This window comes from Oryctolagus cuniculus, chromosome X, assembly GCF_964237555.1.
Source record: "Oryctolagus cuniculus chromosome X, mOryCun1.1, whole genome shotgun sequence".
NCBI lineage: Eukaryota > Metazoa > Chordata > Mammalia > Lagomorpha > Leporidae > Oryctolagus > Oryctolagus cuniculus.
Genome location: NC_091453.1, coordinates 17,238,135 through 17,250,833, shown reverse-complemented (window position 1 = coordinate 17,250,833; position 12,699 = coordinate 17,238,135). Strand labels below are relative to the sequence as shown.

The 12,699-nt window shown below is 38.7% G+C and overlaps 1 protein-coding gene across 14 annotated transcripts in view; it reads right to left on the bottom strand.

Annotated features, from left to right (window-relative positions):
- GK (glycerol kinase) overlaps positions 1 to 12,699 on the bottom strand; it is a 79,057-nt gene that overhangs the window by 5,897 nt on the left and 60,461 nt on the right. For all 14 annotated transcript variants that reach the window (XR_011385689.1, XR_011385690.1, XR_011385691.1 and 11 more), the window contains 5 exons: positions 5,306 to 5,384; positions 4,088 to 4,184; positions 3,153 to 3,237; positions 1,345 to 1,465; positions 1,091 to 1,234 (listed from right to left, as the gene is read on the bottom strand). Coding sequence is in view for 11 of the 14 variants with exons in the window: in XM_008272486.4 (XP_008270708.1) it covers positions 1,091 to 1,234; positions 1,345 to 1,465; positions 3,153 to 3,237; positions 4,088 to 4,184; positions 5,306 to 5,384 (526 nt within the window). In the remaining 3 variants the exon portion in view is untranslated. The remainder of the gene's footprint in view (positions 1 to 1,090; positions 1,235 to 1,344; positions 1,466 to 3,152; positions 3,238 to 4,087; positions 4,185 to 5,305; positions 5,385 to 12,699) is intronic.

Below are 12,699 nucleotides of genomic sequence, written 5' to 3'. Positions count from 1 at the left end.
ATAAGATCGGAGTTGGCGAACTCAAGAGGCTTCCATAGCCTTAGCAGCTCATGACAAGAGCCTCAGGTGATTACTGATGTCATAAATAAGAGTGTCAAATGTTAAATCAACAACGGGAGTCACTGTGCACCTGCTCCCCATGTAGGATCTCTGCCCTTAATGTGTTGTACTATGAGAATTAATGGTAAAACTATTACTCAAACAATACTCTATACTTTGTGTTTCTGTGTGGGTACAAACTGTTGAAATCTTTACTTAGTATATACGAAGTTGATCTTCTGTATATAAAGATAATTGAAAATGAATTGTTATGAAGAATGGGATGGGAGTGGGAGTGGGAGATGGGATGGTTATGGGTGGGAGGGAGGTTATGGGGGGAAAAGCTGCTATAATTCAAAAGTTGTACTTTGGAAATTTATATTTATTAAATAAAAGTTGAAAAGAAAAAAATAAAAAGCCAGTTCTCACAAAGTACAACTGACAGTGTGGCAACATTATTCTTCTACATTGAAAGGCCTGTAAAGAGCAAAAGTGAATAGTTTTAAAAGGTAATCTTCAGGGGCTGACATTGTGGCATTACATGTAAAGCTGCCATCTGTGATACTGGCATCCCATATGGGCAACAATTCGTGTGCCAGCTACTCCACTTCTGATTCAACTCTCTGCTAATGGCCTGGGAAAGCAGCAGAGGAAGGCCAAAATGCTTGGGCCCCTGCATCCACATGGAAGACCTGGATCTGGGTTTCAGCCTAGCTCAGCCCTTTCCATTGCAGCCACATAGGGATTGAATCAGCAGATAGAATATTGGTCTCTCTCTCACTCTTGCTCTCCCTCTGTCTGTAACTCTTTCAAATAAATAAATAAATCATTTTTAAAAGTGATCTTAGAAAGCTTTGCATAAGGAACTATATCTCTCAATCACACTTATTCAGCATAGCCCAATATATGCCGAGTAGCCAAGTGAGCAACAACAGTAACATTTGCAATTTTTACTTTGCTCCTGAACTAACAGATAAATAGAAAGGCAAACTCCCCTCCACTAAGGTCCCTTTCACAGTACACCATTAAAAGTGTCATTCTTTAAATGTACCCTCAGCGTTGATCTGAGGCTCAAACCTCTCCATTGTGACAGCTGACAAATCCTCGGGTTCGAGACTCCAAACACCAACTCCTTCTGCAGCTCCAGCTGCCATGGCAGCGCCCAGTGCAGTTGTTTCAGGCATTGAGGGCTTGACTGAGGAGAGAGGGTACATCAACAATTTTTTTAGTTGCATATTCCTAGAGAATTAGTTCTTCCAAAAGAAACACTGCTCCTGCAGTTGAAAGGAGCAAATGTTTACTAACCTACTGGAATATACAGAATGTCTGCTTGTAGCTGCATCAGAATTTTATTGCTTGTCATTCCTCCATCTACTTGCAAATGACTGAGTGGAATCCCACAGTCACGATTCATAGCATCCAAAATCTTAAAGAAAACAATGCAATTAGCGTAATGAATCTACGTCATGGTAATATCTCTGCAAATGGCGATCCTTGACTCAAGAACCCTCAAGAGCTTCTCAAAGTCTGCAGAACAAAATTGGGACATCGTATTCTGGTCTTCCACGCCTTGCTTGATCTGGTCAACATAAACCTCTCTTACTACACTTCTACATTCACCCCGATATTCAGCCAAGCCAAACAACTCTATTTTGCATGTTGATTTCCCGCCTTAATACCACTGTTTCTGCTATTTCCTCTGCCTAATCCAAGGGTACTTCAACAAGTTTGTAGAAAAGTGAATTAATGGGGCCAGTGCCGTGGCATAGGAAGTAAAGCTACCGCCTGCAGTGCTGGCATCCCATATGGGCACCAGTTCAAGACCCAGCTTCTCTACTTCGATCCAGCTCCTTGCTATAGCCTGGGAAAGCAGTAGAAGATGGCCCAAGTCCTTGGGCCCCTGCACCCGTCTGAAAGATCCAGAAGCTCCTGGCTCCTGGCTTTGGATCGGCACAGCTCCGGCCATTGTGGCCATTTGGGGAGTAAACCAGCGGATGGAAGCCCCCCCACCTCTGCCTCTCTATAAATCTGCCTTTCAAATAAATAAATAAATATTGTTTAAAAAAACTAATTAAAAGGTTTTGGTGCAGGGGCAGATATTGACCTAAGAAATTAAGACATTGCTTGGAAGTCTTGTATCATATCAGAGTCCTGACCCTACTTCCTACACCCTGGGAGGCAGCAGCACTTGGGTCCCTGCCACTCACGTGAGAGACTCATATTGAGTTCCAGGTTCCTGGCTTCAGAATGGCCCAGCCCCTGATCTTGTGAGCATTTGGAGAATGAATCAGCAGATAGATCTCTGTGTCTCTGTTTCTTGTCTTCCTTTCAAAGAAATTGAAATAAATAAGTATTTAAAGTTATAAAGGGGCTGGCACTGTGGTATAGTGGGTAAAGTTGCCGCCTACAGTGCTGGCATCTCATACGGGTGCCAGGTTGAGTGCCAGCTGCTCCACTTCTGATCTAGCTCTCTGCTATGGCCTGGGAAAGCCCAAGCCCTTGGGCTCCTGCACCCACATGGGAGACCCAGAAAAAGCTCCTGGCTCCTGGCTTCGGATCAGCGCAGCTCTAGCTGTTGCAGCCATCTGGGGAGTGAACCAGTGGATGGAAGACCTACCTCTCTTTCTCTGCCTCTGACTCTCTTTAACTCTGCCTTTCAAATAAATAAACCTTTAAAAAAGCTTAACATTATAAAGAAAAAAAGATTTTGGTATAACATAATTTTGAACCCCCAAATATGTAAAAAGTTCATGAAAAATGCACATGATAAAGCTGTGCATGACTTTCAAAACCAATTTTGCACCAAAATAAACTTATCTTTTAATTCAAATTTTCTACAAACTTACTTGAAGTACCCTGTATACTACTCAGCCTCCCTCTAATCTTAAAATGCCCACGGTCTGGCAGATAACAGGTACTTGGAAGGTAACAACAGGTGGGTAAAGGGAAACATACGTATTTAGATTAATACTGAAGGAGGCTTACTTTTTGATTAAGTACATTTTCAGTATTTAACAAATGCTAGGGAGTAGCATATGACTTAACAATGACAAAAGTAGATTAAGAAAAAGAAAAGTGGATTAACATTGAGAAAACAAGCCCATATTCATTACCTCTCGGGTTTGGAAGCAAACCGCTTCTAATGCAGCAAAAGCAATATGACATTTATTGGTGAACTGAGTGAGTCCACAGATTATCCTAAAAATATAGAGAAAGATTTTCACATGAGAGTGGTATAAATGAGTCATTGATCTGAAATGTCCTGAATATGAAAAGGATGAATTTCACAGATAGAAATGTACAGGGAGGGGCAGGCAGTGTTATGGCACAGTGGGTTAAGCTTCTGCCTGCAAGGTTGGCATCTCGTATCAGAGTGCTGGTTCGAGTCCTGGTTGCTCTGCTTCTGATCCATCTCTCTGCTAATGTGCCTGGGAAAGCAGTAGAAGATGGCCCTTCAAGCAGCTGAGTCCCTGACACCCATGTGGGAGACTAACTAGGATGGAATTCCTGGCTCCTGCCTTTGGCCTGGCCCAGCCCAAGCCATTTTGGCCATTTGGGGACTGAACTAGCAGATGGAGGATCTCTGTGTGTGTGTGTGTGTGTGTGTGTGTTTGTGTGTTCCTCCTTCTTTGTCAATTTGCCTTGAAAGATAAATGTACAGGGAAAGAATATTGCACAGAATTATTTAGTGACTTGGAATGTCCTTATACTCTACAATGCTGCATCCACATATGAAAAAGTTCATGATCCATAGGAAAAGATAACTGTAACATAAAACCCAATCAGTATTCATTCGGATGATGTCCCTTTGCAATACACCTTGCAGATGTTTTGAAGATCATGAATAGAGCCATGGTAGGGGTTACTGTCAACTGATTTATAACTACTTGGAGCCGAAAGGTTCTGAAATTTTCCTCTCCAAATAGAAAAGGTTTTCCTCATAAGCTTTAAAAATCATTTGATAGACAGGAAGTGATTAATTAATTTTCAACTAATTTAGTAAGTAAATCAAACCCTAAAACGCATACCATATTTTCATCACACTTACCCTCTTGCACTGGGCTCCCAGTAAGGTGCATATAACCCTGAAAACGCTGGGACAAAATAGCAGCCATAAGAAGTACCCACTTCTTTAGCAAGTTTTTCTAACAAAAAAAGAAAGAAAAACAAAACTCACATTAATATCCTACTTTATTGAATAAACATGCCCATTTAAAAAGTTAGGACAGTGTTTGGGTTTCTAATTCATTGGTATAGCAAAATGTTCCTAACTACAGCACTATGCTAGGAGAAACTAAAATAATTTTCTCTACGTTGAACACCTCCACTAAAATGTAACCCAGAAATTAAGGAACCTGATTTGTTTCCTTACAGTATTTTAGCTTATTTCCACCATTTTTTTTGACAGGCAGAGTTAGACAGTGAGAGAGACAGAGAGAGACAGAGAGAACGGTCTTCCTTCCATTGGTTTACTCCCTAAATGGCTGCCACGGCCAGTGCTGGGCCAATTTGAAGCCAGGAGCCGGGTGCTTCCTCCCGGTCTGCCATGCGGGTGCGGGGACCCAAGCACTTGGGCCATCCTCCACTGCCCTCCCAGGCCCCAGCAGAGAGCTGGACTGGAAGAGGAGCAACTGGGACTAGTACCCGGCGCCCCAACCGGGACTGTTCAGAACCCGGGGTGCTGGCACCGCAGGCGGAGGATTAACCAAGTGAGCCACAGCGCCGGCCCATTTCCACCATTTTTAAGGTTGCTGACTAAGAGATGAAGAACTGTCTCTACTGTGTCCCTAATCAGAAATATATTTCGGGTTGTCTTACCTTCAGGCAAACTTAAGCAAGTGGAAGAATGAGTATGTGAGCTCAAGCTAATTATCTACATACTGAAAATAAGTCATATTAATACTTAAAATTATAGGTGTCAGAGGTTCAATCTAGGAGTTAAACCTCTTTCCGAACAGATAAATTTAACTAGACTACTTTACCTGCAGATTCTGGCAATCTCCAGTGTTCAATTTTACACTTGGGTAATTTTTATGCCCCATGATGCCAGTTTATTAATAACTACCACTAATTATGTCAATTCACTGTTTTATCAATCTTCACAAAACAGGCAGCCCTTTTTGTATAAGCCAAATGCACAACAGGGATCCATATAATTCATAGATCACATTTGGGGCAAAACATTAAGTATTTACAGGCTGTAGAGGGAAAATATTACAATTTTTCACCCTTAAGCTTTTTTAACCTTATGTTAGGACAAACTTACCAATCTCTTCTGAAGACTTAATAATTCCAAGATTGTCTCTTAGCCAGCGAATAACAGCACCTGCTATAGCTACAGAACCCTAAGGGAAAAAAAAGGAATCCAAGATAGAATATATGTTGTATCTACATAAGGTTTTTATTGAATGTATGACACTATTTGATAGACAAAATTCAAATGATTTCAACTTTGGGATTCTTACAAATATGACAAACTAGGTTTTCTAATGCAAACATAGATTTATCTAGGTCACTAACAAGTTTTTCATGGGATAAGGAAAAGTAGTGAGTCCTCCAGCATACCCTTGGATATGTTCGTCTAAGTGGACATGAATCTGTTGAGCAATTCACCTCTTGTACAATTTTTCTACGTGTTGCTAAGCTACTGAGGTATATGTCCATCTAAAATACATTTTCATGTTATCCACAAAGTTACTGGGAAAGGTCACATTAAAGGTTTTTTTCAAGTTTATTTCCAATATCTAATAGCATAATAAATCAAGCAAACAACAAAACGATAGCAAAGAAGCTGGCTACTAAGTAGTTATTTTTTAAAACCAAATCACCAAGGGATTGGCTGGAGTGGCTGTGGCAATAAGGATGAAAACATATGATTCAGAGTCAGATAAATTGGGTTGAATCCCAGTTTCAATATTTAATTACTATGTATCATAGGCAAATTACTTGAGCTTTCTAAAGAGCCTTCACTTCTTCAACCATAAAATGATGTTAACTATAACACCTAAACTCACGCTGTAAGGCCCAGTATGAGAACATATGTGAAAGTTCTTACTGAATGTATTAACTTCATTACCTTTTTAAGTGTTAAAAATGTATCAGCCAAACTCCATCAGCTGACAAATGAATAAAATGTGCAATATCCACACAATGGAATATTATCTGGCCACAAGAAGGAATGAAGTACTACTCATGGAGGCCACAACAGAGATGAGCCTTGAAAACATGCAAAGTGAAAGAAGCCAGGCACAAAACACCACATGTTGCATGATATGATTCCATTTATATGAAATATCCACAATCAGCAACTCCATAGAGACAGAAAGTAGCTGAGTGGTTGCTTAGGTTTGTTTAGGCTATGAGATTTCTCTTTGGGATGACGAAGATTTTCTAAAGATAGACTGTGGTGATGGCTGTAAAAATCTGTGAATGCATTAAAACCATTGAGTTGCATACCCTAAAAGAGTGAATTGTGTGGTTTATAATTTGTACCTCAATAAAGCTATTATTAAAAGACTCAGAACAAAAGAAAATTATGAGCACAAGCCATTAGCAATTCCCAAAACAAACTTTTGCTCTGATGTTTCATTGATATAAATTATCAATTTAAATGGCCTGTGATCTTAAATGTAGGAACCTGTGCTGAACTCAATGAACTGAATTACAAATGGTCACATCTTCTTGCTGTTAATTGTTAGGATGCAAAAAACTAGAATATGAACATTCTGATATATTCTATCATCCATAGCTGTTATAAGAAAAGTCACTGTAAATTACTGCAAAGCTGCAGAATGCCATGATTATTCTATTTATTCAATGGCTGTTTTTAAAACTATAAAAAATTATTGCAGGAATAGATGTTTATAGCTATGCAAATATAACAAAGCTTTTAAAAATGGAAAAATAATTCAACAAATACCTTATGAAGGACTCTAACCTACCATGCCCCATTCCCACTCCATTAAAAAGCTCTTAAAACACTTCCTAACTCTGATATCTTTACATATTTTGGCACTTAGTGAGACCATTCAGAAAAACAATAAGTTTTTTAAAAGAGCCTTAAGAACCTTTTTTAGGAAGCAGACAATTCAAAGATAGGAGCTACCAAAAACTAGTAAATATGTATCAGTTTCTGACAGGCTGGTGCTATCTGAAAGAAATATAATGTAGCCATATATATAATTCAAAGTTTTGCCCCTTTATAAAGCAAAAAGAATTAGGTAAATTATATTTTATTTAATCAATATATTAATATATATTACTGCAGCATATAATCAATACTAAGATTATGGAGTTGTTTTGTACCTATGTCTTTGAATTCTGGTATATGTTCTACTCTGATAACATTGCTCAATTCAGGACAGCCAAAGCTCAATAGCTGCATTTGGCTAATGTCTTCCATACTGGATAGCACAGTTCTAGATCTAATTGAAAAAAACAGATGCCCCTTTCCCTTATACTCTCAAAAGACACTGTCCCTAAATGGCAGCTACCCATATATATTTTCAATAGTTTTAGGTGAGTAGAAGTTATGAATTTAACAAAAGCCACTGTACTAGAAATACAGGAGGAGAGTGGTTTGTGGCTATCAGCTACAATTCTGGGAAACCAACTGCTGATGTACCTCGCTTGCACTGAAAAGAGAAGGATGCTACACACACTTAGACAATTCTTATATTTTGAGAGGAAGCAATATAGTTTCAGCAATGGGAAAGTCAAGTTTTGAATACAGGTTGAGAACCAGAGGGCATTATTTCAATTAAAACAAATGAAAAAACACCCAAGCCACTGTTGGGGCTCCAGAAGAAAATTATTTTAACTTCAGTCATCAGGAATGAACAGGAATGTTTTACTGAAACTGAAGACATAGATTCAGTATAAGAAAATAAAAGGTAGATAACCACACTTATCTGAAAGAAGTCCTTAGTTTTGCTAAAGGATGTAACACAGAGTATTATTTAGCCTTTAAAGAAATTAATAAAATGAGAGAAACCCACAAATTCACAGAAGACATGGTCTTCTGAATTCAGAAGCAGTAGATAAAATGGAAGGTGGTATAATTCTTCAAAACTGGACAGGAAAAGTGTGCAGGAATGGAAATCTAAAATTACAGACAGAAGGTCTACTTATTATCAATTAAATTACCACAAATTACATCCTAAATATAATATGGATAAGTCAGTCCTTAACTGTAAGTCATGGCTCTCTGGAAGAGGTACAGGCCAAGACAAATAGTTGCTCACTGAAAGAAGACACTATGGAGATAAAGTATAAAGAAGAATAAATTGAATGATAAAAGGACAAGAGGAATAAATTATTTAAAAATTATACTCATGTCTAGAAAGTGAAAGATTAAGAAACAGGCTATGGGGGCAGCTGTTTATGGTGCAGGGGTTAAGCTGTGCTTCAGACACCTGTGTCCCATATCAGAGTGCCTGGAATTGAGTCCCACCTCTGCTTCCAATTCAGGTTCCTGCTAATGTGCACCCTGGGGGTTGCCACTGCCACCAACAAATGAGACCATTTTAGGATACAGTGGATTTGTATCTTAAAAATGCAGCTATGTTAAAAATGATGGATGTGGAGAAAAATCATAAAACAAAGATTTTCTGTAAATTGCTTAAAATATCCATGAGGCACAGTAAATAGTTTTATGCATACTATAGTATTATGTATCTATGCCTGTATGATTTATACTGTAATTAATTTGTAAATATTTGATACAAACGCATTTTAATGTCAGAGGGAAAGGGAACACAGTTGAGCCACACTATGTTTGGAACATAATACATTTCACTCAGTATTCTTCAGTAATAAGTTAGAGAAGTTATATTACAAGCATATATTGCTCAGAAGGTATAATTTTCAAGAAAGCACGTTACAAAAGCCCATATACGGGAGACCAGGAGAAGCACCTGGCTCCTAGCTTCGGATCAGCGCAATGCGCCAGCCGCGGCGGCCATTAGAGGGTAAACCAATGGCAAAAGGAAGACCTTTCTCTCTGTCTCTCTCTGTCTCTCTCTCTCTCTCACTGTCCACTCTGCCTGTCAAAAAAAAAAGCCCATATACACTGTTTACAGTCTGGTAGACAGTCTTTTACAAAGGTGACAGGATACATGCAATTTTGTGTGCATGTCACATTACATGAGAGTACTGCTCCTGTTGCACTGGACACTCTCCTTCCCTTGCTGACCTTGAAGAAGCAGAGGGCCACTTTGGGGACCCTTGTGTAGCAAGGAACAGTAGAAACCCAAGCCCTTGGTCCTACAACCATGATGAACAAAATTCTGTGAACAACCTGAGTAAGCTCGGGAGCAGACAGAGCCTCAACTGAGCACGCAGTCTTGTGTGGCCCTGGACAGAATTTACCTGAGCTCAGCCTCAACTCTGAACCCACTGGAACTGACAGATAATAAAATGTGGCTGACATATCAACAAATTGTGCATGTTTATGGGGTGCCATGCAATGTTGCCATACATGTATACACTGTATAATGTCCAAAGTGTATATTATTTTAACCCATTTAAATTTGATGTCATTATGTTATATAGAAATATATAGGCCGGCGCCACGGCTCAATAGGCTAATCCTTCACCTAGCGGCGCCGGCACACCGGGTTCTAGTCCCGGTCGGGGCGCCGGATTCTGTCCCGGTTGCCCCTCTTCCAGGCCAGCTCTCTGCTGTGGCCCAGGAGTGCAGTGGAGGATGGCTCAAGTGCTTGGGCCCTGCACCCCATGGGAGACCAGGAAAAGCACCTGGCTCCTGCCTTCGATTCAGCGCAGTGCGCCGGCTGCAGCGCGCCGGCAGTGGCAGCCATTGGAGGGTGAACCAACGGCAAAAGGAAGACCTTTCTCTCTGTCTCTCTCTCACTGTCCACTCTGCCTGTCAAAAAAAAAAAAAAAAGAAAAAAGAAAAAAGAAAAAAGAAAAGAAATATATAACTACAACACAGGCTTGTACTATAAGACAATATCTATTTCAAGAAGTATGAAAAACTCTACAAAAGAAATCTTAACACTATTATAATCAGAAATCACTCCAAAGAATAGATGGGGAAGAAACATTTAAAGAAACCAATGTGCCATAGAGGGAACTCTTTTGGAAGTTCACAATTACAAAGAAAAATGGTATAACATAGAATTTGATATCTAAGCAATATGTATGGTCTATTATTCATCTGCCAGCCAACTAGGCATTCAGTAAACAAGACAAACAAGTACCTTGGCCTCAGGAAATTGATATCCTAGTGACAGAATATAGAACATGGAAGTCTCAAATCCTGAACAAGCTCAATTTCATGATCATAGTAAAGCCTCCCCCACCCTACCTCTAGCATTTCTGTTTTGTAAACAGATTTAGAAAAAGAAGAGGAACAAAGAAATGGAGAAGCACCACTTCAGTAAGACAGTGTACTATTCACAGACAATGCAGGGATGGCAGAGCCACTTAACTGCTCTATTTTGCTCCAGTCTTTTCTATCACCAAGAAAAGTTTTCCAAGTAGTAGGGGTGAGACAAAGTTTAGCAGTTTAATACAAGTTTAAACTTAGAAGAACACTTTAGGGATCATGTGCTCCAATTCCTCTTTACAGATAACAAAAGTAAGAACTCAGAGACTTTTTAACTGTCTGGCCTAGAACAACCTCCTGGGGGCTTGAGAGAGGGAAAAAAAGTTCTCTGAGTGAGAAAAAGGATGCTGATGTCTATAAACCAGAGATAGTGATTTTGTATTTTAAAAATCCTCATTTGTTGTGAACACAGAGAATAAATATCAAACGAAATATAAAAGAGAAAATGAGAACAACACATGCTGACTCAAATACAGAATAATGTTTACATGGCCAGAAGCAGAAATGCCCAACAGAGATGACTGAGTCCACCAACATGGCCTCATTTATTTGTCTGTCTATGTCAGAGAGTAGGGGTGGTGGCCAGGAAAAGGGTCCTCCAAAGCAAAGATGTCCTAAATGCTTTGTGTCAGACAGGGAATAGAATCAGGCTGAAGGCTTAAAGCCAGAGGCTAGGTGGCGCTTTCTACTTGTGTAGGGATCTGGAAAAAGAAAGCAATTTGCTTGCTGAGTAAGGCAATGTATGTCTTAAAGGAAGATGGGGCTAGAAGCAAAAACTTCAAAATATATGGAGAAATCTATATTAAGAAATCAGCCAACAAAACTTGACAGCTGGAATAAAATTCATTCTTGTTTGATGAGAGACTTTTTACGTATGCTGAAATTGTTCTAAGAGGCAAATTAAGGCATCATTTCCATTAAAACATGAAATTTTGAATCACAAGAGAAATGCAACAAAATCAGGTAGACATGAAAAATAACCATACAAGAATCCTGAAAACAAAAATGATGAATAAAATTTAAAAATGTAATAAATTGGATAAATCCTAGACAGAGACGATGAGAAAATTAACGTTTCCACACACTGCTTGCTACATCTATTGTGAAAAATAGTTTGCATTATTTATTCAAAGTGAAGATACACAACATATGTCCTGGAAATTCGATTCCCACAGAAAGTTGTACACATATAATTCCGAAGATATAAAAACTGGCTATAGCACCATTTTTCATAATAGCCAAATACTGAAAATAACTCAAATGCCATCAACAGTTGAATAAATACTAAATTGTGTTAATTTCATATGGCAATGTGAAAAAATGAAAAGACAGCTATATCTAACACCATGGATGAATCTCACAAATATAATGTTGAGTGAAAGAAGCCAGATAAAGAAAACAAACTGTATGACTCAGACATGCACACACGCGCTAGCTCTTTCTCTCTTTCCTTTATAGTTTAAATATATATCAAGTATCAGAAACATGCAAAGCTGAATCCTGGTGTTTGAGGTCATTCAAGTGTTAGAACTACAAAGAAAAATAAGGAAGTGATTGTAATGAAAGTCAAGGGGAGAAGGAAGAGGCTCTGATGGGGCTGGGGGAGCAGAAAGGGGTTCCTGGGTGTTAGCAGTGTTCCATTTCCTGCCCTAGGTATAAGTTACATAGGTTTTCTCTTTATAATAATTTGTCATTAGCGTTCAATACATTTTTTCTGTATGTGTGTTACATTTCATGATACATAAAAAAGGGTTTTTTTGTTCTGTTTTGTTATGTTTGTTTCAAAAAGAGAATTTGGAAATGGAAGGTAGATACTGAGAAACTCACCAGGGATGCATCACAGAGAAACAAAGAGATTAAAAAAACATAAAAGGGCAGTTAAGAGACATGGAGGATGGGCTGAAAGTGTCCAATATTCATCCAATAGCAATTCCAGAAGAGGATGGAGGTAATGGTAGAGGAGCAATATTTGAAGAGATAATTGCTGAGAATTTTCCAGATCTGAAGACAGACTTGGATCCAAGTACCTAACAGGATAAATAAAAATAAATCCAAACCCATGCACATAACAGTAAAACTATAGAATATCAGTGATAAAGAGATAATGTTAAAAACTTCCAGATAATAAACCAAATTATCTATAATGGAACCACATTTAGATTGACAAAAGAGGTCAACAATGGCCAGAGGCATATGGGAAAAACAACTGTTAATCTACGATTTTATACCCACTCCTAGAGTAAAGGCAAAACAAAGACAAATCTAAAAAGAATAGGCTTACCATCTCATACTCATACTAAACAACCATAAAA